General features: G+C 46.1%; 2 protein-coding genes across 2 annotated transcripts; one reads left to right on the top strand and one right to left on the bottom strand.

Annotated features, from left to right (window-relative positions):
- Positions 1-656: 656 nt before the first annotated feature.
- Positions 657-16218, bottom strand: mbd5 (methyl-CpG binding domain protein 5; the record flags this gene model as incomplete). Its single annotated transcript, XM_083684951.1, has 9 exons — positions 657-3294; positions 4363-4438; positions 6241-6314; positions 6777-7991; positions 8476-8741; positions 12411-14657; positions 14830-15004; positions 15894-15996; positions 16106-16218. 9 exons carry the CDS (start codon positions 16216-16218, stop codon positions 3223-3225), a joined length of 4341 nt encoding a protein of 1446 aa, XP_083541077.1. The 3' UTR covers positions 657-3222.
- A 4937-nt stretch (positions 16219-21155) lies between these two features.
- Positions 21156-26476, top strand: orc4 (origin recognition complex, subunit 4). The gene is made up of 14 exons (XM_083684955.1): positions 21156-21200; positions 21470-21549; positions 21670-21746; positions 22065-22155; positions 22701-22776; positions 22856-22941; positions 23094-23142; positions 23756-23907; positions 24665-24838; positions 24994-25080; positions 25174-25282; positions 25658-25753; positions 25844-25911; positions 26038-26476. The coding sequence occupies exons 2-14, from the start codon at positions 21493-21495 to the stop codon at positions 26218-26220; spliced, it is 1305 nt and encodes a 434-aa protein (XP_083541081.1). The 5' UTR covers positions 21156-21200; positions 21470-21492; the 3' UTR covers positions 26221-26476.

The raw sequence follows: 26476 nt of genomic DNA on the forward strand, positions 1-26476 counted from the left end.
AACCGCACCGTCCTGTGCGCTCTTCCCCCTGCATCAGCACCACTCCCCCTCCTTCCCCTTCCCCCGCCTCCCCCCTCCTTCCCCTTCCCCCACCTCCCCCCTCGCCTCCCCCCTCTCCTTGCGCCTATCATCTCGGCTGTCTTCAACCCACCAGAGACGGTGGGAGTTGTGTTAAATCAGTGATAAACATACATACAATATTTCTATTTATTCCCAGTATATTTCCCCGTGCTAAGTAGCAGAGACTGAAATCCCTTTACTGCAATAACAGAACCATAATTGCCCAAAACCACAGATAAAGTAGGCCCAGATATAATAGGCTTATTTTTGAATTACACTACAGGGATTTCGTTATGATATTCAACTTGAATGGAAATGTTCTCTGAACCGTTTTATAAAGTACCGCCAAAATGATTGAAAATAGACCTAAGTCAAGTTCACAGGATCATGGTCCATGGGTTTTTGCCTCCCTTCTTTCAAAGGTTGATGGTTTTAAAATGGACATTTCCTGTAGCTAATGCATCAGATTTTTTTGATATAATTTGATAATTGGGCATGCATTCAACTTCATATAATGTATACAAAATAACATCTGTACATGGAAGAAAAAGACAGCTTACAACAAGAGTGAACTTCGATGATTCAAATAATTCAAGTATGAGTGACCAGTTTTTAATATCTTTAACATTTGCGCAACATTGTTCAAATGTTACATCACTGCATGACCTGTAATGTTCACAATATTTACAAAAAAATGCTGCTTACACAAAATCATAAAAAATCCAAACAATTAGAAATTATGGACTTCAACAAACTATTCCTAGCACCCACATCAATGCAACAAATTAAATCAAGTGCACAACATACTTTACAAAGTCTATTTTTGTAAAGTATATATTAGTGAGAAAATATATACTTAGTTACATGTTGAAAAACAACACTGACAACAAAATGCTGATAATAACAGAAGAGCAAGCAAGGGTAGGAGACACGAACATTAAGTAAAACACAAACAAGCTCACAGCGTTTAGAAGAAAAAAAAAATCTGCATGCCACACACACACACACACACACACACACACACACACTCGCACACACAGAGGTGAATGAAATGGACTGACCATTTGAACACAGAACAGACAACAAAAATGTGAAACTGAAAAACAGATCATAGACATGGGGTTTGAACATGAGATCGGGGTCTCCATGTCATTTGCACAAGGGCAGAATGAACTTTACCAAAAGCGCTCATGTCCCTCCTGACTGCAGTCATGTCAATTTAGTGAAAAGCTTGAATAGAGCACGGTATCATCTTTTAAATGAATGAGTGGGTGAAAGAGGTCTTGCTGAAAATGACAGTAAATTGATTTAGACACAGTTTGTAACAAAAAAAAACGTCTGTATATGTCAGTGAAGAACATTCTGAATAGCAGAACGTTTTGAAATGCAGAATTAGTCGTTTTAAGTTTCCATGTTTTATATTGCACTTGATTGATAATTCCGTAGTGAATCAACAGTTCTATTCAGGCGGTCCAGAGGAAAGTAGTGAAATCTCACCTGACGCCTTTCGGAGCAGTTGCATATACTGTACTGTGTCTTAACAACCTCCATCAGCGGAGCTTGATCTGAGCGCGACTCAGGATTAGTGATCTTTCCCATCAATTTAGCAAAGTCTGTCACAGTACTGTCAAAGCCCAAATAGGTATTTCTTTGACTACACAATACTGCACGTCATTATTAACTTTAAAACAAACCAATTAGTCTTTACTATTTTTTTATACTAACTGCATACATAGTCATGGCTAATTATGTTGCTTGAAAGTTGACTATGAAAAAAAACAAAAAACAAAACACTGTCTACCCTTTTAGACATGCAAGTTCATAAATAGTATGGTCCTGAGACAGACACCTCTACTGAGAAACATAACTTTCTGTAAGGAGCCAATCAATCACCTATTCTGGACATGTTAACAATCTATTGTAACAAAGAAGCTAGCATTGATGTAAAACATAATTGTAAATGTTATGTGTTCCAAAAAAAAAGCACACTTTTTAAATAAAAGGGGAAATATTCATGTTAATGGGAAACTGAATACATACTGTAGTCTATTCCTGTGTAAAAGGAACACACATATATAATATATACACACATACACATATAAGGCTTTGAGTTTTCAACTCTTGGTAGTATTATTGCCATCTAGCATATTGTAAAGCTTAAAATAAATATGAAGTACTATACATAAATAATTTATAATAACAACAAAAACATAAGGCCCCTAATCGCAAGATGATTTCTTTCACCATTTATGAAGCTTAGGCAGTTAGTGTTCTTTCACAATCCACGCGTGGGTCGTATACTATATGTATCTTTTGAGCTTGGTTATTCTACCTAAAGCTATAGCTGTGACAGAATGACGACAACATCTGAAAATCATATTTAAAAATGACCACAAAATAAAAAATAAAAATAAAATAAATTGACAATTGCGCGCCAGCTGAATGGACTTCAGTGATGCCTGCGTTTTTAAGTTGAGTTAGAAGCACAGAAACACTTTCAGCTGGTAAAGTTCATTCTATTTAGACACATTAATGAACACTTACTGGTGTGGAAAGGCTGTCATTATCAATGGATTACATAATCATGCCTGTTCTCCTGCTGTTCAATACAAAAACAGCATGTCTAAACATAATCATATAAAAGCTTCAGGCTGTATCTTTTTTTACGTATCCTATGCATACAGTCATACTGACTGTGTATTGAATAAAAACCAAGACATTTGTACACTTCATTCTGCTTTGTTTTGTACAATAAAAGATAAAATGTGCATTAAGTATGCTTGTACATTGTCACTATTGTACAATATTTACATACGTTTCTTAATCATCATCATGAAATTTCAGTATTATACATATGGAAAATGTATCAGAAATATTTGGACTGTCTATTTTCATAAATGTAGGATATTTTTTGTTTTTTAATACCTTATTCTAGAAAAAAATAGTTCTTCAGCGAGTTGTAGACAAAATGCAACTGTTGTTTACAGTTTAAAACAGTTTTTTTTGATTGGCTTTTCCAGCACCTTCAATGTCAGTCAGGGAGACCATGGAACAATCATCCACTATCCATGTTGTAGCACCTGGGAGGAGTTCACATGTTACAAGGCAATATGAACATTGTTCCAAGGCTGGGTACTGTACTCGGGGCCAACACATTCAATGTTATCTGGAGATCTTCCTCCTCTTGGGTTTGGGCAGCTTGACCTGTCTGTCTCTTGACGGCATCTGATGAACCTGTAGACACAGCATCCTGTTGTTATTTAATATAATTTTTCCCCACAAAAAAAACGGCAAAAGATAAAATGCTGCTACAAAATGATTTTTTAAATTCAATATCTGAAGTACCATGTCAGGCATCTGCTCATTCAATATCCTGGCACTTTCAAACTGTTTGTTTGGGGGAAAAAAAGGGAAAAAAAGAAAAAAAAAGAAAAGCCCCATCTCAGCACTCACGCAAAACATCTAGACGATTTAAATGTCTGGGCTCTCTGCTGTGCTGGTGCTATCACACTAGTTCAACGAGATACACAAAACTCATCATAATCTGACAAAGCTTCCTTGGCTATGTCTAGTTGTGTGTGGCTTGTCTGCTTGGAGTGGGAAGCAAGACACATTGAGAGTAGAGAAACCCTTTCAGATGTAAATGTGAGCTGTTGGGGCAGTGGTGTAGGGTGGTGAAGCTTGTTTATGTAACCCCCTGACTGGCATCTCCCTGCTGACACAGAGACGGCCCTTTGATCTGCACTGGCTGTCTTTAAAAAAAGAAATAATAATAATTATATATAATAATAATAATCCTTCCTTTTTCTAGCATTGTGACTGCCAATGGCGCCTGGTCCTAGCCTAGATGTTTGCTTATGATGACTGATGTACAGATGATTCACTTACTTTAGACAAATGCACTTGTTGTAAGTCGCTTTGAAGTGTCAAACATGTAAATGCAAAATGTCTTAGCTCAGCTTAGCCTGTAGGAGTGTGTACAGAGGGAGACTGGAGAGGCGGGGGGGGGGCATGTAGAGAGGGAAAGCAAGGGAGCGACAGAAAGAGAAAGACTTCGGGGGAGGAGGGGATGACTGGGTTTCTAACCTTTAAAACTAACTCACCTTGTTTTTTCTTTAACTGGTGAACAGCCAGTTAAAGACTATGAGCAGTGTCATAAAAGCAAGACGCAACAGGTGATAGCAGTCACATGCTGCTGCCCCCCCCCCCACACACACACACACCTATACGCTCCATCGTAAACATGTCACAGGTGAACTTTGTGAATAAAGCGTACAGGGGAAGGTTGTTGTTTATACTCACAGTGCCCGACATCTTGTCAAGTTCACTCATCGCCTCGTGTATAGCAGCTTCTAAATGATTATTCAACTTCCCAGCTCTGTCGAAGAAAGGAGCAGAAACAACACTTCATCAACACATCTTTATCAGCCATTTAATAATAATAATTTTTTTTCTCCTTTCGGCACTTTGGACAACATGAGTCTCACTGTGGATTGAAGCTTAACATTTCCGGCATTCATCACATCTACAACCCTCTCCACAGGGAAAAGAGAGCTCCTGAAGTGACTGAGGGGGAGGGGGGGGGGGGGGAGCGCCAGGGGGCTAATGGCTTGCCAGAGAGGGCAGCAGTCACATGGCCACAGAGCAGAACAGGTGACTCTGTGGTCAGTCCTATTAACCCCTCATAGCAGCTAGGCTGGAGTTAGCCTGAGACATTAAAAGGGATGTGTTCAAGACATTTGTACACTTCATTCTGCTTTGTTTTGTACAATAAAATGTAATGATAAAAACGTGCATTAAGTATGCTTGTACATGTCACTATTGTACAATATTTACATACGTTTCTTAATCATCATCATGAATTTTCAGTATTATACATATGGAAAATGTACCAGAAATATTTGGACTGTCTATTTTCATAAATGTAGGATATTTTTTTTGTTTTTTTTAATACCTTATTCTAGAAAAAAGCCTGAGATATTAAAAGGTACGGTTCAGCTTATTTTCATGTTTAGGTGAAATATATATTACAGAGTTGTTGAAAGCTTCTCCTGTTCTCCATTCTCTACTTCACCACCGCAGCACAGGCCAACAGTTAGCAGCTCCGTCTCCGAGAGAGAGGATTCCAACTGCCCCTAACTCAGCATCGTTTAAATGACATGGCATAAACTTATGCCATAAACTTGTAACAGAAACTTCAAACAAATGTTAGCAGCAAGTTACCCACAAAAAGGATTTATTGACGTGTATACCATTGAAGACTCCAACAGACCCCAAGTTAGCATTGTTTAAATCACATGCCACAATCTCGTCAGAGAAACTTTAAACAAAGCTTAGTGGCGGTTATACAGTATTCCAGACAAACCTGTAGATTCCAAATGACATTGTTTTGCTATATTATGCAATAAACTTTTGTCACATAACTTGTCTCCTAATAGAATCAAGGAAGGCTAGGTTTTAGTTCCCAGTAATGACTCCACTGTATTTTTTTCCTACAGCCGTTTGTTTATTATTTCTGATGTTTGTGTATTGTTCTGTACAACGTTTTTGTGCTGCAAAAATAAATAGAACAATCTGTCATGCTGATGTAGAAAACCCCGCCCACAACCGAGCCTGAAGCTAACTTGGCTGTGAGAGAGAGAGAGAGAGAGGAACATTAGTTCCACACTGAGCAAATTAATTTTGAGACCAAAAAAAAATAAAAAGTATAACAGTTTTAGTATAATAGTTTTCAATAGTATGCATTTCGATAAATCCTTTCATGCGTAACTTGCTACTAAAGATTGTTTGAAGTTTCTCTTACAAGTTTGTGGCATGTAATTTAAATAATGCTAAGTGAGGATCCTGTCTGTTGGAGACAGACTGTGCTGCGGTCGCTAGGCAGAGAACAGGAGGAGCTTTCATTACTGGTCTGTGAGGACAGGACAACTTAGGGTAAGATGATATTTCACCTCAACATGAAAATAGGCTGAACCATCCCTTAAAGGAATGGACTGTCTCTCAAATGGGGGAAAAAACTAAATCACCTGTGTATGGGACAGTTGAAAAAAAAAAAGAGATACATACAAGAGAAATGGTTTCCGTATCGTGATGGAGATTATACCGACAAAAAGTCAGATGTGAGAATTCAAAACGTGGTGCGAAAGTAACAACTGGTATTCCTTTAATGGGGTGACTTACTTCCTGTTCCTCTTCGCGGCTCTGTCGAGTGCCTCCAGGTCGTGAGAGAGTGTTTTCAGGTTCTCCGGCTCCATCTGGGTGAGTTAATTCAGACCAGAGTACATCAGCCCAAACTGAACTAACACATCTCCTCCAACTGTCCTCCTTATATAAAGCCCACAAGGCATAATTCAAATATCTCCTCCAACTGTCCTCCTTATATAAGCCCACAAGGCATAATTCAAATATGTTCAGTTATTTCAATAAATCTCTTTCTCTCTCTCTCTCTGCTTTCAGAGCACACAAACAATCAAACCTGTCGAGTCATAATGACGATCATCACCACTGCTTTTCTGTGACAAAAGAGTCACGCTGAGAAAAGAAGCGATGACTCACGACGTCTCCTAATTTCTAAAACACAAAATGACGGCTGTTGAGTCCACAATCAACTCCCGTTGTTGCTTCTGTGCCCACAGGCAAGCGCCAGGGAGAGAAAGAACCAAAACACCCAACTGCTCGACGTCCCATCAAAATGATCAGTGTACCGAGTGTCTCACCTTGCCCTGCTCTCTGAGTTGCATGGCAGCACTGTGTACCTGCTCCTCTCCCACCAGTTTGCCAGGCCAGGAGGGGAAGCCTTTGAGCTGTCCCCAGACCAGGTCTCCCATGTTAAAGGTCCTGCCTGAACGGTAGTGGAGCAGCTCGGAGGAGGGAGAGTCCGGGTGGCGTAGGTCCTCCTCGCTGCTCAGGCTCTTGGTGTCGGAGGGGCTGGGGGCGCAGCCGTTGAAGTGGCCGTTGTAGTGGACGTATTCCTTCGGGAGGGAGCCCTCCAAGCTGGTGGAGGAGCTCGGCGACTGGTCGTCCCCCGTCAGCTCCTGCCTCGGGGGGCCGAGGACGTCCCCGTAGCCCCGCAGAGAGAACAGGGGCCCGCCGCCGTTCATGTGGGCGCAGCGCTCCACCGTCTGTTCCAACCTGTCCTTGTAGTTGACCGTGGCCGCCCTGTTGCAGCTGTTGAAGCGGAAGCCGTCCTCCAGGAAGGCCTTGTCCGCGGCCAGCGGCAGCCCGTGCTCATGCGGGCTGTCGGCCGGACACGGTGGCGCCGGTGCCAGGCTGCCGGGTCTCTCCATGCAGGGGCTGCTACGCACGTGAGTCGAGCACTCCAGGAACTCCTCCCCTCCCCACGTGGCGTGGCCGTCCAAGCCCGTGTGCGCCTCCCCCTCCCACTGGGCCCGGGGCGTGCCACAGCCAGGGGACCTGAAGTAGTCGTGCGACTCCCCTCCCTCCGGGGTGCTCTTGCCCTGCTCGGAGTTCTTCCTGGGACGGCCCGGTCTGGCCTGCCTGGTCCTCGGTGGTTGTGGTTGTTGTTGGGTCAGGCTGTCCCCCTCCTGGTGGCCCCGGTGGCCGTGGATGACCGAGTTGACGACGTGGGGGAGGTTGACGGGCTCCCCTATGGAGGAGGTGAAGGCACTCATGGCACTGAGGGCGGGCACGGGGCTGGCTTGCGTGGTGCCGCTCACCGTGGTCGTGATCACGACATGCATGCCCTTGCTGGCGGCATCCACCACCGCCCTGTAGATGGCGTCTACCGACTCCGCGCCGCCCCCTGGCAGCCTGTCGGAGCCGGGCATCCCCTCACCCTGCGTCTGCCTCTCCTGCTGTGCCTCCCCAAACTGGGGGTGCGACAGCATCCCCTGCGCCTCAGGAAGTGATGTCATCCCCGACTGAGTGCTCATCTGCGCGTGGTGGACAGAGGCGGTCTCCGGCAAACAGCCCTGAAACAAACACAAGGGTTCATTGGGGGGAAAAAAGCGACACTTCATAAAGCACACATTTGGAAAATCCCAGCCCAGTCCCCAAATGATTACGTTCTGGGGGATCGTTTCTGCAGACCAAAGAATACGATCGGTGGCGAGGTGGTGCAGGCAGAAAGTCGCTGACTTGTCAAACGTTGCTGGTTGGAATCACGCCACGCACAGTACTTGTTTATGCCTTGCCCTGACAACTTAACCTAACCTTAATACCTAATACAGCCACCCGAAACACAAGTTGCAATTCCAAACACAAGTCGTAATTCACATAACTCTTACACATAACTCTTACGCAACATATCTTTGACGTATCTTGCATCAGATCTTCAGATCCCCCGGGTCATATTTCCTATTCTGCAGAAATGATTCCCCAGAACATAATAATTTGGAGACTGTGTTGGAAAATCCACAGAGAACAACTCAGGCCTTCACATTGACATTGTCTAACCTGGAAATTCTGATAGAGGCAAGCCATGGGATTGGAGGAGGAGTTGTCTGGAAAGGGGTTTTCGGGAAAGGGCTGCAAGCCCTGGAAGCCAGGGAGCCCTTGCATGGCCTGCATGCCCTGGTGGAGTTGCTGTTGCTGGGCATGCTGCTGGAACACCTGACCGCTGCTGCTGCTGCTGCTGCTACTGCTGCTGTTGATGATGATGTGGGGCTGGAGGTTATCCAGCTGGGGGTTGTTCATGCTGCAGTTAAGGGATGACGTGTCACCTGTTGAGTTGCAGGGAGAAGTGAGACAGGTCAGAGGGGAAGTCTTTTTTTAATATATATATATATATTTTTTGTGGGGCAGTCCCACTCTCATTTTTTAAAAACAATATTTAAAATGTATTTTATTGGATAGAGACAGTGCTGAGAGACAGGAAAGTAAGGAGGAGAGGGTGATTTGAACCCATGCCGACATGGGTGTTAGACCACTGGACCTGGACCACCCCAGGCCACCAGAGGGGAATCCTTAAGAAACATTCTGAGAAAACAGGAATCTTTACTAGCTATACACTATGAAAGTCCAGACGTCACAAACTGCAGAACGTAAACAAAACTGGGGCCAATTAACAGTACATTCCAATAAATTGCTCAATTTTGCTTAACTGCAAGCTGAGTAAACCTTGGGCAAAAGCAGAACATATTTACTGTCCACTTAGCAACTGCTCAAATTACTTTGCTAGCAATCATAACGGTGACGTCTGTTTCTAAAAATCACTAGTGCCTCCAAGTTGTGTTTACATTCGGCAGTTTGTGACCTGCGGGCCTTCATAGCTTATTAAAATCAATAAGCCTCATTATGTCACCCAGAAAAACTGTCACAATGTGGCGAGTCTTCGACGTCGTCAGCTGTGCTCAAACAATGGCTTACATAACACATCTTAGCGCGGAGGCGTGACTCCCCCGTCTCTGATATAAGAAATAATGCAAGTGACTGATTTTCAAGGTCCGTCATTCACAATATTACAAAAGACCGATTCAGACGTTCATGAGTGGAAACAATGGCAGAGATGACGAAGCAAAATTCATGGAAAAGTCAAGGGCGCTTTCATAACTTTCACAACAATAATACACAACTAGCCTTCGATGACTCTTAACCCAGAGAAAAGCTCGGCTTGACCCAACACAGATAAAACTGAACGACTTCAGTGACCCATTTGAACTGAAATATTAGAGATTGTTGCATATGCAAATCATAAACCTATAGAGCATATGAAGCCCAACAGCAATTACACAACATCAAATATCCAGCAGTTTGATGCACATACAGTAATGTTGAAAATAATAGTGAGTAAAGGAGGGAGAGGGGAGGGTGGTGGGGGGGGGGGGTGTGTGTGGTGGTGGTGGTGGTGGGGGTGTGGTGGTGGTGGGGGGGGGGGGCAAAGATGCTCTAGGAACAGCAGACTGTTGTGAGAGAGACAGACAGGCCCTGTGGCTGGGCAGGCTGGTAGTGGCTGGAGCAGCTGGTGCAATGCTGCGGAGCAGGAGAGCCTGCTGGGCAGCTGTGTTCTCTCCCTCTCTCCCTCCCCTCTCCCTCTCCTCTCCCTCTCCCTCTCTCTCTAGTGTCTCCTCTACGGCCAGGAGCCAGGGCTCAACCAGTGTGGCCGCCCGCTACAATACAGTGATGGTGGTTGCTAGGGAGGTTACTATGGGAACTGTGTGATGATTGGTGGTGCCTTCCATGGCTTGTTCCAGGCTGCCTGGAGGCTGGGGGTTGAGGGACATGATAAACTGGCCGGGGGATGGGGTCAGAGCTGGGGCTGGGTGGTAGTTTGGGTAAGGAGGGGGGGGGGGGGAGGGGGTGAGGGAGGCAAAGTACCACTGGGGCATGAGGTATGGGAAGCACTTGCAACCAATCCAGGCAGAGAGCAGCCCACAAACAGATGCGGATAGCCGCTGGCTAAGCTACACAAAAGGAGCACGAGCAGCAGTTTGCTTTTGTTTATTGAAGCCCCACAGCAGACGCCGGGCGGGCCCTCGCTCTTGATGCGGTCCCTGATGTTTGTTCCCTGGGTAGGCGTTTAAGGGGCGAGCAGGGAAACCTTCTTTGAGGCTTGGTTTAGGCCTAGTGCACCAGCTCCTGCGTTGGCACACACAACCCAGTGGAGTTAAGGGTCAACTGTCTGTTTACAGTAGCCTTTTGTATTATTGTGTGTGTGTATGTTTCTCTGTTAACTATTAAATGGGATTAATTTTGTATCGAAACAATGGCGTCCTCACTCTTCCTGATGGCCTCGATCTATTAGTGCGGGTTAATGGTAACTGCTTAAGATCACAGCGTCTTCTTGTGATGTTTCATCTGGGAGACTAACATTCATTGTTGCGATGTGGAGTTGCTAAGACCCCATTTACACCTAGAATTAAAATGCATTGTGCGTCCAGAAGTTGTCCGCATCCTGAGTGTGTCAGAGACAGGTGTAAATGGGGAAAAAAGACGCATTGTGACCCGATTGCGGTCTGATCTGTGATCTGGAGGTGGACGAGCTCGCATGGTGGCTGCATCACGGACACGTGTACATGCAACCGGCACACAGAGGCCCATCGACCACATTCTAGACATGTGACACGGGAGATAGGACATTTAATCAAAATCCGATCACAGTGAGGAAAAAGGAAGTCAGATGAATAGCACATTTTCACGCAAGGCGTAAATGTGAGCTGGCCAGATCCGATTGCTATCAGATCATACATGATCTGATCACAGGGCACATTAATGTATGTAAATATGGTCTTTATCAGGCTGAATGTTGCACAAGTGCCATACACTACGTTTTCTTACAACTTATTTTTCTCACTTATATAAAGGCAAAGCATTATATATATACATTTATATATATGTCATTTAACTGACGCTTATCCAAAGCGACTTACATTGCAGTGAGTGCGTACATTTCAGTATATATGGTCCCAGCGGGAATCAAACCCTCAACCTAAGCGTTGTTAGCGCCGTGCTCTACCAACTGAGCCACTGAGATTCTCTTCTGAGTGCCTTGGCTCGGGTATACGTGTCTGTCAAACATCAGCAATCGTATTTCATATTAATTGGAGTTAGATTATAATTTAATTTTAACTGGTGTCAGCTAGCTTTATATGACCACCGTTATGTTGAGTCTGACTTTATCTTGTCAATGACACGAGTATAATTTTGTAGAACTACTCTCAATTATCCCCCCCCCCCGCCCCCATGTCTTCAGCGAATGTCCTTTAGGACGATATTAACAAACACATTGTGAGGGAATAAACATACTCACGTCGCACATAGCCTACTTATTCAGTGAACTCCAACCATGTGGGTAAAAAGATAAGAAAGGAAGTATGCCAGAGAAGTACAGAGAAGGCACACAGACCTAAAACCCTTTCAAAGGCTTCACTCAGGGCTCCATTCAGATTCTGCTGTTACTATAGCTACCAGCCAGCTCTGAGGAGGAGCTCTTTAGTTTAGTGTATCTCGGCTCTTTTTCCCCTTTAAAAAAAAAAAGGAAGCAGATTCCGTCTGAGTTGTTCTGCCGCTAAGCTGGGAACATGCTTGCAACGCCACAAAGGGAATCATTAGCTGACAGAAATCATTAGCTATCCGTGCCATAACGAAGGCCTGTGAAATACAGGCAACAACAGAAACCACAGACCGTCCTCCTGATGCAATGGCTTCGACGTTAAATTAGCAGTAACCTACTCTGAAACACTGACATTATCGGCCGCCGTCATCTAACAAACAGCATAGCAGTCTTTGTCAACGGGCTAGTGACCCTAAATGCTGATAAACCCATTAGTCTACGTAAAAATAGTGTATTTATTTCAACGACTGAAATAAAAGTGGTGGTGGTGTTAAGACATGTGCTTCTACAGAGAGTGACGAGACACGATGACTGACTATGATCCTGATCAGTGTCTCACCTGACTCAGAGATGGCTTGGCCACAGCTCCCGTCGTTGCTGTTGTGAACCAAGGCCGACATGCCAGTCCGCCCGTACGTGTGAAGGTGGTTGTGCTGCTGTGGATGCTGACTTGGGTGAGACAGTGGTGGTGGGTTAGTGTTGGCGTGGCCCAGTGGCAGGTTCCCCGGCCCAACTTGTCCAGTCGGCCCCAGGGGGCCACAGTTCCCCAGCGACGAGGCCTGCATCTGGCTCATCATCCCAGGGAACTGGCCGTGAGGGCCATGGCCCCTGGAGTCCATACCCTGGCAGTGCATACCCTCCCCCTGGCCGTGAAGCCTCTGCTGGGCCAGTAAGCTCTGCTGGGAGGCTCCAGGGCCCATGGCCCCGTCATTGTAGTGCATTTGACCAGAGCCTGTTGGGACGGGTCGGTTGTTCCCAGCCATGTGGGAGCTCTGGCAGCTCATGGACTGGAGGAGCTGGGCCATGGAGGTGTTGGGCGGGAGTCCCCCCATCCGGGCCACTTTCCGAAGCTGTTCTGCGGGGCCGGGCGGCCTGGGGCTGCCCATGTTGGGCTTGAGCATGCTGAAGACCATGCCGTCGTGGCCGACGTTGTTGGGCTGCTTGCGCTTGCGGAGCGGGTCTCGCTGCTGGGCCATGAGCTTGTCCCGCAGGGCGGCCCGTCCGCTCTGGCCTTCGGTCATGGTCAGCAGCATGGTGGAGTTCGGGGGGAGCATGGGGTTTAAAGTGCTGTGCCCCTCTACTACGTTCCTAGTGCCACTGAGGGCGCCGGGATGCCCACTGCCACTACCCGCGCCCACACTCCCCATGCTGCTGCCCATCCCGGCATTGCTGCTGCTGCTGCTGCTGCTGCTGCCGCCATTCAGTTTGTTTTGATTTGCTAGCTGTGCTTTGGCTGCTGCTGACAATAAGCTGCTTGCCGGGAAGGAGGCAGCGTTCTGCTGATTCAGCATCTGGTTCAGGGGCATCCCGAGCAGACCTGGGTGGCCCTTCTGGGGAGCACTGGTGCCCGAGGTGGGGGGGTACATGGGGTTGTGCTGGGTGCTGATGGCGTTGCTCATCCCCACCAGCAGCTGACTGGGCATGTCTTTGTATTGGTGGAGCGGGTCAGGCTTGGCAGAGGGGCTCGAGGGCATGGTGGGGCGGGGAGACCCCATGGATGACCTGGGGGACCGGGGAGGGACCTTCATGGTTCCGCACGGGCCCTGGGGTCCCGAGGGCATGGCGAAGCTCCCGTGATCGGAGGAGGTGGAAGAGGAGCGCGAGCGCTGGGGTGAAGCCTCCATCCTGCCCAGGGCAGGCCCTGCCATGTGCACAGGGGAGGTGACAGGAGAGGGAGACATGGAAGGGGCGGCAACAGTCCTCTGTAAGTGACCGCCGTGAACCACGGGCTTGACTGTCGGTAAAGGAAGGTTACTTGGCAAGGGGACAATGGCTGGAGGGACATTTACATTCATCATTGGTACCTGAGAGGGGACACTAGATTGGAAGTTGGAAGGGTTTGAGTTTGCGGAGGCCTGGCCGAGAGGCTTGCTGGGGATGGGGTCAAGGATGCCTAAGGGGTCTTTCTCTGAGGTCATTTGCTTTTTCTGGAGGGTGCATGAGGGAGGTATGGCTGGCGGGGGGGCAGAATGAGAGGCTGGCTGGGCTTTGTGGTGAAATGCTGCGCGTGGCATATCCATACAGGAGGGGAAGTTGCACAGAGGCTTCTTCATGACCGGGCTTTTGGCAGTGATGGAGGGAGAGAGGGGCGTGCTAGTCCTCCCTGCCATAGCGCAAGACGACTGGGCCGCAGGAGAGCCGTGGAGCAGCATGCCGGGCGGGGAGAGCGGGGTCCTGTTGCCGCCGTGGATGGAGCTCGGGCTGTTGGCCCCAGGGAAGCCACAGGCGTTGTTCCGTGGAAACACATCCGGGCTCCCCAGGGGATCAGTCCTGGGGGACAGTGATCCGTCCCCGTAGAGTTGGGAGCTGGAGGAGGGTGGGCTCAGCATGCCCCCGTAGCCAGTGCGGTACGGAGACCTGGGCCCTGGGTCGCTGCTGCCCAGTCTGTGTTGTCTAGGGTATCCGGCGTAAAGCTCCTGCTGTTGGGGTCCACTCAGCTCCTGTGGGTAGTGCCGCTGTTGCCCCACCGTCATCAACATTTTGAAAGGGTTCTTGCAGTCAGGAACCACCGAGTTCGGTAGCGCCTCATGGGATGCATTCCTTATTGCTCGTTGAGTTGAATGTGTGGGGGCCATCGCTGTTGCACCTGGAGGACAAATAAGTAAATTACTGTTCGAAGGCGGACAGTGGCAACACAGGAATTCTCCACTGCTCATAAGATACGCTGGAATCCTTTAGGAGTCGATTTGGAAACAAAACACAAAACACTAATGTCATGAGGCTGGATTTGTAAGAACTCAGTGAATAAGGACCAGTACCTCCCCCCGGACTAGTCAGGGTTAGAGACGGGTGGGGTAATTCCATACTCTGGTGTAGAGTTGCCACAGCCAGCAGCTTTCTCTTGTGGATACAGAGTTTGGTGACATCTTCATCTGCTCTCACGTCCTCAGCGGTCCTCTGTTTGACTGCAGCTCCCAGATCAAAGTTAAACACCTGAGGAGAGGAAAGCTTTCTTTTACCAGGCTCGCCTTGACACATCCTCTCTCAGCTCCTGTCTCTCGGGAATAGCACTGTTTACATTTGAATACATATCTACTTAGACAAGATACACTTTCATCGTCTGTTCGCACAGAAATCTGCTTTACGTCATTACGAACAGCTCATGTCAGGACATACATAACATAAACAAGAAGCATACATCAATCCAACATTCAATAAAAACCATGTGTGGCTCGTATAAAGTGTTGTGTACAGCAATATAAAGTGCATGTTGTATGATGCATGTGCCTGGAATAGTCCATTGTCTGAGCTGCCTCCCTGATTCAGCAGTTTGATAGAGCGGGGAATAAATTAATTATTGTAGCATCGTGGTCGTCTGTAGCGCTTTTTTGATGACAGGAGCTGATATTCTGGATGGACCTTGCATCAATGCAAGGTACAACAATATCAATGTGGCTGCAGGGAGTTGACTTTTAAATATATGTGTGATGGATGTTTCTTTTAATATGCAAATAATAAAGACTGGTTTGAATGTGTCTTTCTCTCGGCAAATGTGGACTTAAACATCTTGAGAATCTTCTGTCTCAAACAATCTTTTCGTGGGACAGTTTTGAGATTTCAATAGCATTATAATAGGCTACTTTGCACTAAATATTTGTATTTGGAACACACATGAATTGTGACATTGACGGGCCTTAATTTAGAGCGGCGATCAAATTTGTACCCCGAGTAACTAAACATCTGTTCTTCTGCTCACTTCAGAGCCAGCCCTTAATCTCCGGGTAAGGCTTTGTGTGATGCTTCGATAGCATCTGCTCATTTGGACTGAACTCAAGTTGCAGCTTACGGCCGCAATCTCGAGCAGGGTCCAAAAAGTGCTTACCTTTGGAAGGATGAGTGGGCACTCGAGGCCGCACTTGCATGTCCCGTCTGTCAGCAGGTAGGTTTTCACCTGGTCCAGGCTGGACAGCACTGAGCCGCTGGGACTGTGGGGGTTGCAAAGCAAACAAGAGCTCGTGTTGACGCTACTTGGGCCGCGAGTTACAGGCCGAGCTAAATGTCCGGGCATCGTTACAAAACTAGAGGTGGTCTTACCTTATGTAGATGACCCCACTGGGATCCACCTTGCGTCGCCAGCCAATGGGAACCTGGACAGGTACGGTTTGTCCCTCCGCATCCCCTCCCTCACAATCCTTCCCTCCAGTCATTGTCCTGGTTTTGCACACAACACCTCAAAGGATATCACACGTCAACCAGTGTCTTCAGAACACATGTCATTTTTGTCTTCCAGTAAGAGGACTGTGAGCTTCAACTTCAACTCCCAACGTCGGACACTTGCAGTAGTGGCTGAACTGAGGCGAGGAACGCTCACTGCAAGTCCTACCCTCTGAGATCCCTCACGGTTTTCCAACTAAACACCAACGAGATTTCCATAACTGTCCTTTTCATTCAGAGCCAAAGACACTGAATCAGATTCAGGGAGGCCCTGGGTTAACATAGGTGTGAATGAGATAAGGAGTGGCTCATGAACTCTATCACTTCAAGTCCTTCAGATTGAGAGTCCACGGCTGAGCTTCTCTTTCCTCGTATGGAAATCTGTCATCCTCAATCTGTCAATTAAATCCAAGATCACTGCTCAGCTCCCCAACTTCTTGTTGTAGTCTTCTCATGGTTCCTGGGTGGGAGAAACAAACACATATATAAGAGAACAGTCGATTCACATTTAAGTTGAGAAAGAGGATGTTCGTGCTGAAAGCATGTCTGAAAGATGCTGAATATTGATGTGTTATTCCATCAACCTCTACAGATATCATACAACTACCTGTCAGCAGTAAAATGTCATGTAGACTACAACAAACTAGGTGATGCAGCTAAGTGGATAAATGATGACACTAATAATTCATGTTTTCGTGACACTTTTGATTTAATTAAAACAAAATGTCTACCTGTCACAACAATAGTTTAAGGTTCATGCTTAGTGACAGCGGGACCTATACAGTACCACTAGTGTGCATTATGATTCCAGCGATTGCACAAATAGACTTTGTTTTTTTGTGCATCATATTCAAAACCAGTCTGAGCTACTGGACAACTCCTAGACCTCTACTTGTGTCAATGTAGTCGGAGTAGCAGTCTAGGAGGATAAGTGACATTTTTGGTGAAAGGATGGGGGGGGGGGGGGGGGGGGGTGTTGTGCTGTTGAGGCCATGAGTTGGCCTTGACTGTGAGAGGGCTGCAGAGTCACACGCAGGCGACTCCCAGTGCTGAGTCATTACCGTCCCTCTGTAGGACTGGGGAAAACTAAAGGCGGCACACAAGCAGGTGTATCTAGTCAAGGTATGGTGGGTCACAACAAACACCATTGTGAAAAATCCACCCCCCAAAACGTGATTATCATGCCAGTTAATGTGCTTTGAGGAAAAACAACCCATATTGAAATGTAGCTTGTCTATGGCGATTCACCGAATCAGCCAGGCTACTACTGGGATAGGACAACAGCTTACACACACCCAGCTCACACGCTGTGGATCACCAAGATAAGGGTTGATGGATACTTAACAAGAACACTGCTTCTGCGTTTACACCTTTCACAATTGTAATGTGATTTAAAAGATAGGCTCGTCACTTCATAAGGTGCATAAACAAACTGTAAATGTTGTGGCAACATATGCAGAATGTCTGGTCATCCCCTGCAACCTTCATGGCCCAAAACACACAGCCTACTGAATGCACGGTTACAGTAACACAATGAGTATCTGAAACACATGAGAACAACAACAACGCAGAGGGAGAGGGAGAGAGAGAGAGAGAGAGAGAGAGAGAGAGAGAGAGGGGGGGGGGGGGGAGGTTGCTAAAGTGATGACCCATTTGTGACAAGCTCTGTATAGCAAAGCTCAAGGGGTGAATTTCCATGAGGAGGTTTCAAATCACACAATAACATTGACATGTCAAAGGACAATTGGGACAAATCAACCATGAATAAAGCAAGCATCCAATGCAGGACATTGTAATATTGTAATATGCAACACTCACTCACCAGTGTCACTGTTACACACGTGCAATATTCAACCCCCATATTCAGAAAAGTCATCAATACAGAAACACTGACTGTAATGACACTGCTATATTGGAGTGTTGTCTACACACAGGACTGACACCTGTGAACCTATTGCAACTACTCCAGCTGTTTGGAGGACTAGTTGTAGAGATCCGACTCAAAATGCTGTAACATTGGATCGTTTCCTACTGGCACTGCTTTAGTAGGTGGAGGGAACTTGTCCACTATGGTGTAAAAACGACATCCTCAAGCGAACGAAGTGGTTGATTTCACCAATGCGAAATGGCTTACGTGGAAAAAAGCTAAACCACCTTGGGCCACATATTTAATAACTAGCAAATAGCTAGATTTGTACTTGAAACTAGACGCACCCCGGGCCTGGCTTACATGGTCCTTCTTTAGCTGTAAGCAAAATCGAATGTCCACTGACACTGCTCTTCTGCAGAGTGCAGCCCGAGGAGCTAACCAGCTAGCCAGCCAACCTGAGCAAATCTGCTCGAGTTCAAGTCAATGGGTCTGGTTGCTACAATTGCTCGTGATGTAACGTCAGCTATTGAGCTTGTTTAGACGGGACAACCTTTTAATTTCAGACGTCCCTGGTCTGTCAGTTGGCACCAGGCCTGCTAGTGCTAGCTAGCTAGTAAACACATTCGCAAATGTCAAATAGCTAGCTAGCAGCGACGCTAGTAGTTAATGGCGAGTTAGCCATCTATGCCATTAGCTAGCTGTCTAGCTAGCTATCCATTTCAAACGGCTGTTTTCGTGAAAACAACAACAAGCGGGCCTTGTTGGATAGCTGTCCGTGTCAACTGGCAAAGCTACCAGATTGTTAAACGAAATGCATCTACAGTGAGCGTTTGTAGGCTAGCTAGCTCACTAGCCACACACAAGTTAGCTTAGCTAGCTAGTAGCAAGCTAGCTAAATCGCTTAAGCAAAATGAATCACATTTATGTAGCTAAGCATACACGTCAATTTATAAGACAATCTCAAAACATGCATATAGCTACCTTCAAAACATTACACTGACTGTGCGGGAAGATGAAACCCCGACTTCAAATGTCGACGTTTTTAAATCGTAGAGAGCTAACGTTGTGGACAGAGAGTGTTTTCCTAGGAAACGTCTCCAGCCAGTCAGGGCCGAGGCACAGACACACAGCGGAACGACAGCCGACCAGAGCAGAGGGCTGCGTTGCACTCTTGCGAAGAGAGTGGTGGACAGGTTAATTTCCACTCTATTTTTACTCCTAAAAATCGTTCCCTCAATCCTCGCAGTACCTAGTGGTTTTTCTGCATGGCTCTGGGTTCTAAAACGGTGGGTTTAAACTCCCTTGAACGCCTTTCTGTCCCTTTAAAAAATAAAAAGCCTACCCATCAACTGCCTCTGGCTCTGTGGATCTTGGATCTCCCCATTGTCTCACGTCAGATAGCGCGACTGCGTCTGCACGCATAGGAACGACGCCACCTGTCGTAAGACAATGGAATCTCCCTGGGATACGGGAAAGATGGAGCGCCGTGGCGCGCCTGCGCGGAGAGGACAGGGCACCGCGGGGAGATTCATCTGTTCTCTGATCTCCGATAAGCTCCATCTAGTTCCGTTAAGACTTCCGGTTTCGCTTTTCGCCGTTGTCGCGACTTCAAAATAAAAGCTCGCGTTAAGAGACGAATGGAAAGTGATGTTGAATGGCTAGCTGTCTAATAATGTCATAATATTTTCTCTTTTTTTGTTGAAATAAGGACAAACTACCGAACAGAAAGTATATATAATTTCGAAAAAGTAATTTTGATCTTTACAATTTACATATTGGCTCAGCTCAAAGTGCCTTATCTGAACTGCATAGGAAACATACGTATAATAAAGAAATAAAGACTGTTTATTTGCCATGCAATCAATTCTCATCAATTGTCCCCTCCGAGACAACACACGTGCACACACCCCCAGGGAGAACAGAGCGCTGGGCTCTGGGAACAGCCATCATTTTTTCGGCGCCCCTGGAGCAATTCGGGGTTCAAAAGGACACAACGGGAGTGGTAGGGACCTGGATATGATGCCAGTAACCCTCCAGTCACCAGCTCATATCCAGATTCCCTCCTGGAGCAGGGATCGAACCAGCAACCTTCCGATTGCTGGCCGGCCTCTCTAACCTCCAGGCTACCTGCCGCTGTGAACTGCACAAAAATATTTGTCATTACATCATATACAAGTATACAGAGTAGCTCTACAACACCAATCAACAACACAGTGCAGTGTAATAAGTAAAAATTTAAACATAAATATAAGCACTAAAAGTCTACTCTACTCGGCAACACTTTTAGAAAGCAGATCAGGTGAGTTTGAGTCTAAAGCGATGTCTTGCCAAATGTTGCTAGCTTTTTACAACAAAGGTGTATCCGGTTTTTTTAAATTATAATAATAAATTCAAATCACATCCTGAATTGGCTGAATTGAAATCATTGATAATAAATTGATGCTAACACTGAATCATAACAATTGTTTTCTTTGCAAGTCTGTAAACAAGATTCATTCAATTGAACTTTGGACATCAATTGGAAGCAGCAATTCTAACAAAATACAGTCGAAGAGACAGTGGCATTTCTCAATTGTTAGAAACTCGACTCCTCCGTCCTTCACTCGCATCCTACTCCAAATGCATAGGAGGACAATATATATGTTCCTCCCCTCAGAAATTCTCCTCCAATGCTTTTTGAGAAGAAGCAAGTGGAGGACGGAGGAAAGGACGAGTGGAATCGAGTTTGTAACCATTGGAAAAGGGTGTAAATCACCACCGGAAGACTTGTCCGATTAAGGTAGACAGGAAGTGGGTTGGAGTTGCATAACTTGTTTAAAGGAAATCTTGAATTATTTTCAGTGGGGAGGGAGGAGGGCTAAATTCCAAATCGACGTATTCGCTCCTACCGTAGGCACTCCTGTAGATGTAAGCACATGGCAAATGGCTCCATCTTCACGTCTGACTTTGTTATCGCCATATTGTTTAAACCCATCGAATAATGTCAGATCTACAGGGGTGCATAGGAGGAGGAGGAGGAGGAGGAGGAGGAGGAGGGGGGGTTGGAATTCAGCATTAGTGTTCCCGCGAAGAAGAACACCGCTGTCAGAGAGAGATCTGAGAGGGGTAAGGAGGATTATTCTACGGGAATTCTACCCCAAATTGTATCGAACTAGTTCATTGAGCTGGCTATACACCTTTTAATACTACGGCGAGTTCTTATCAGGAAACATAGGTTTATTGTGCTTTGCTAACGCCTCACATGTGCTGCTGTTAGGTAGCTAGCCACATTGATTCAACTGGGTTGTACTGTAGCTATGTTGCAGCAGCAGCAGAAGAAGTTATCCGAAGCCTGCACGCCGATTGTAATTTGTGTCATATGAATCTCCCCCCAGCTCTGCACTGTTGCGACGCTGCCATGAGTAAACGAAAGGTGAAAGAAACGCATATGACAGCTGGAGAATGCATCTCACAGGTTTGTATTTTATTTTATTTTATTTGAATTAAATTTGACAATTGGAACTGTTTCAAGTTCAATAACTTTACTTTTTCTAACACTAAGCCATATACCCGCTTTTGGCTGTGTATTTTCCAGGTTCAGAGGATATTACGGGAGAGGTTTTGTCATCAGAAACTCCCAGAGAGGCCGGTGGGAATGGAATCCCAACATAAGTAGGTCTGCCGTATTGATGATGATGATGATGATGATGGCCCTGATCAAAGATGTTGTATAATTAGAAGATGTTTGAGTGGCCCGAAATCCAATGGTAGCCACAGGGGAAACTAGAGAGTTTTGTCAGTGATATATTTTGTAATTTATACATTTGTGAAAGTAGCTGGACAACGAAGTGCAACTCCTCTGTTTGACAGTTAATGTCATGATAGGGTTGTTGCATCTGTCACTGTAGCGTGAAGCTATTTACTGTTGTTACACATCGGACAGGTTGAACTGCATTGGGGGTATCTTGGGTAACGGTACCTCTTTTTCAGACACCTGCTGGAGCTGCTGAGGCGGACAGCTGTCCATGGGGAGAGTAACTCAGTACTCATCGTGGGACCCAGAGGAGCTGGGAAAACAATGGTAAGGTCCAATGGAGGCTTCGTACACCAGCCTGCCCTTTGTTCCCAGTGTTGCCCTTCCTTCAATCATTGTTTGTTGACATGGCAACCATTGTATATTAGAATATTAACTCTGGGGGCGCTTAGTGGCGTAGCACACTAATGCGCACACCACATAATCACGAGGTTCCTGGTTCGATTCCGACCCTCGGCATATCTTGCATGTCATCCCTCCTCTCTCTCACCGCTCCTTCCTGTCAGTTTCTACTGTCTCGATCCCAATGAAGCAGACGTGCTTTTTGTGAACTAGATTGCCCTCCTGTCATATTCAAGGAAGTTGACTGTCTTGAAAACACCTCAGCCCCTCCCCCCCCCCAATCTATTATCCTTGTTACATTCTATTGTTGCGTATATGTTACATTCTATTGCTGCGTATATGTTACGTATTGTTGATGTTGTAGAGCTGCTCTGCCTCAGGTATTTCACTGCATTGTATTCTTGTATTCAATGTCATGACAACTAAAAGAGACTTGACTTAACTTGACTCCTCTCTCCCTTGTTCCTCAGCTTCTGAATTGTGTCTTGAGAGAGCTGCTGGAGGTGAAGGAGGTGAACAAGAATGTTTTACAAGTTCATCTGAATGGTGGGTAGAAGACACTTGTTCAGTATATTTCTCCACTGGATTTCCTTCCCACTTTCTGATGGATCCCCTGTCTCTATAGGTCTTTTACAGACTGATGATAGAATTGCCCTCAAAGAAATCACACGTCAGCTCAGTCTGGAAAATGTTGTTGGGGACAAGGTTTTTGTAAGTGTTCTTTACAGTCTCTGCTCTATATCTTTCTTATATTAACTTCACACAAACGATTGGTTTGAGGATATGAAAATCTATTTCATGTAGAATGATAAAAGTTGTGTCTCTCTGCAAGTGATGCCTTGCTCTTCATTTCATCATTTTAGGGCAGTTTTGCAGAAAACTTGGCGTTTCTTCTTGAAGCATTGAAGAAAGGTAATTACTCACAGTGCTCTTCTTTTGATGTGTTTCTGGCTGTGAACGGTACATCTAAATGTTCAATTGCATTTGATAATATTCCATGCAGAAGTTGCACAATGCAAACTCTACACAGCAGAAACATTTGGTTGTGTTAATATATCAGTGCCCTCCGTAAGTATTTATTTTGACTTTATGCTCCAACAGTTTGGACTTGAAATCAAACAATTACAATGAGTTCAAAGTCGACATTTAATTCAATTTTGTTTTCGTTCAAATTGTTTTTTCAAAACATACCCCTCCTATTTCAGGGCACCAAAAGTATTGGGAAAATAATATATTAATATATGTATAAAAATATAATATATTTATACTATGTATAAAAAGGGTTGTAATTTATAAAAGGTGACAACAACAGTGAGTTAAAGCTGAGGATCTCTATGTTAACCACATAGCAATTGTTTGATTTCAAATCCCCACTGGAGTACAGAGCCAAATGAAAGAAAATGCGTCCTTTTCCCAATACCTACGGAGGGCACTGTATGTGCTGCTCTGCCCTAGTTTGGTGTTCATTGGTGAGCACATCTTTGAGTAATATCCATGTTGTGTCCATGTTCTGTCTTTGTTCCAGGTGATCGCAGCAGTAGTCGCCCCGTCCTCTTCATTCTGGACGAGTTTGACCTCTTCGCTCACCATAAGAACCAGACGCTCCTCTACAACCTCCTTGATGTCTCACAGTCTGCCCAAGCACCCGTCGCAGTGGTCGGCCTCACCTGCCGGCTGGTATGCTCTCTCCAGGCTCTCTCCAGGCTCTCTCCAGGCTCTCCCCTGGCTCTCCCCTGGCTCTCCCCTGGCTCTCCCCAGGCTCTCCCCAGGCTCTCCCTTAGCTCTCCCCTAGCTCTCCCCTGGCTCTCCCCAGGCTCTCCCTTGGCTCTCCCCTAGCTCTCCCCAGGCTCTCCCTTAGCTCTCTCCAGGCTCTCCCCAGGCTCTCCCCAGGCTCTCCCTTAGCTCTCCCCTAGCTCTCCCCTAGCTCTCCCCTAGCTCTCCCCAGGCTCTCCCTTAGCTCTCCCCAGGCTCTCCCCAGGCTCTCCCCAGGCTCTCCCCTAGCTCTCCCCAGGCTCTCCCCAGGCTCTCCCCAGGCTCTCCCCAGGCTCTCCCCAGGCTCTCCCCTGGCTCTCCCCTGGCTCTCCCCAGGCTCTCCCCTGGCTCTCCCCAGGCTCTCCCCTGGCTCTCTCCTTGCTCTCCCCTAGCATGCAACATATTCTAGTGTTTACATCAAATGGACAACACACGTAAAAAAAAACATGTTAAAATCTGAGATTCATGAAAGTAGTCTAACATGAAGAGGGCGGTGGTCTGCAAAAGATGGTGGAAATCAGTAAGTGTGTGTGAGTAGAGTGGCAGGTCAAGTCAAGGAAGTGACAGTCCTGTGTTCTTACGACAGACACCATCCACACTGTAGTTCAGGCGAAGCGGCGTTGGGCTACAGTGATGATACCTGACGTCAGACAATGACGTAAGACCTTTCTCTGCTGTGCAGGATGTCCTGGAGCTGCTGGAGAAGCGGGTCAAATCCAGGTTCTCCCACAGGCAGATCCACCTGCTGAGTCCCCTGACCTTCAGGCAGTACCTGGAGAACATCCACACACAGCTGAGCCTGCCCAGCGACTTCCCAGACTCGAGGTTCTCTGAGGAGTGGAATGCCAGCGTCAAGGTGAGGTCATGGTCGCAATCTGACTGTACGAGACAGCAGAGATATTAGACATTCTAACTCTCGATTTGTGACACAGTGTGCTATAGTTGTCAGCCTTTTAACTCAACTCTTGACTTCAAGTATGAATTAGAAGTGTCCTCTCCTGTCTCTTTCAGACGCTGTGTGAAGACAAATCAGTGGAGGACATCTTACAAAGATATTTTAACTCGAGCAAAGACTTCCGTTCCTTACATTTGTTACTGGTGAGTTCAATAGTCTGAGTAAGAGTCTTTTCTGTCGTAACGAAGCAAGTGGGACTTCACCTCATGTTGCCCTGTGCATGGCCCTCTTTGCAGATGCTGGCTGTGAGCCATGTGACGGCATCTAAACCTGCCATCAAACCCACAGATTTCCTGGAGGCCAGTCGAGTGTGTATGGTGGACTCCAAAGCAAACATTCTCCATGGTAAAGCCTGCTAATATAATATATGCCATTTAGCTGACGCTTTTATCCAAAGCGACTTGCATTGCAGTGAGTGCATACATTTTTCAGTATATACGGTCCCAGCGGGAATTGAACCCACAACCTAAGCGTTGTTAGCGCTTGTATGCTACCAACTGAGCCACAGAGGGCCCATGTTATTACAGTATGCTGCCATTTCACTAGCCAGGGAGTGACTGTGAAAAGCAATTAGCCTTGGCATGGATGGTATAAGCCCCGCTGTGGAAACCAGATATTGATGGTTAACATTGTCTGTAGATGATATTAACACTGGCCTGGTTTCAAAGTGTTATATTTACCAAAGTATTTTTTTTTTCCTGTTTTTCTTTTTCCCCACAGGTCTGTCTGTTCTTGAACTTTGCCTGATAATTGCCATGAAACACTTAAATGACATATACGACGAAGAGCCCTTCAACTTCCAGATGGTTCACAATGGTGAGGATAGATATTGAACAAGTATCGTCTGGTATATGGTGATTTTACAATTGCTTCGGTTTTCACAACCAACATCAATTTGTCCTTCAGAGTTTAAGAAATTCCTCCAGAGGAAATCCCACTCAATACATAACTTTGACAAGCCCGTGGTCATCAAGGTGAGTCGAAGGGAAATTGCATCGGTAGAAAATTGCTTATTTTTAAACCTCAGTTCATACACATTTGTCTAGATTACACTGTTTCTTTATTTGTCCATCCTAAGGCCTGTCGTTATTCTGTTTCAGGCGTTTGAGCACTTGCAGCAGATGGAGCTCATTAAGCCTATGGACGGGTCCACCACTAAGATTCAGAAGGAGTACCAGCTCATGAAACTCATGCTGAACCATAGCCAGATCATGGAGGCCCTGCAGAAATACCCACAGTGCCCCACTGATGTCAAACAGTGGGCGATGTCTGCGTTTGGTTAATACCACGAGGGGTGCAGAGCAGTGTTTTGGACTACCATTGGTCATGCTGCTGACACTCAGTGACATCAACCGGTTGTCAACCAATCCTGAAACCTGCCTGCCCTCATGGACCTCCACTGCGTAACACTGAACACTACCTGACCAAAATGTTGTTATATTGTCCATGTGCTTTGCTTAATCTTAACGTAAATGGGAAGATCAAACAATGCAAGTTGCCTTTGTCTGTAGTATTATGGCCTTTTTTTGTGGTCTTCAA

Source organism: Argentina silus (assembly GCF_951799395.1).
Source record: "Argentina silus genome assembly, chromosome: 14".
NCBI lineage: Eukaryota > Metazoa > Chordata > Actinopteri > Argentiniformes > Argentinidae > Argentina > Argentina silus.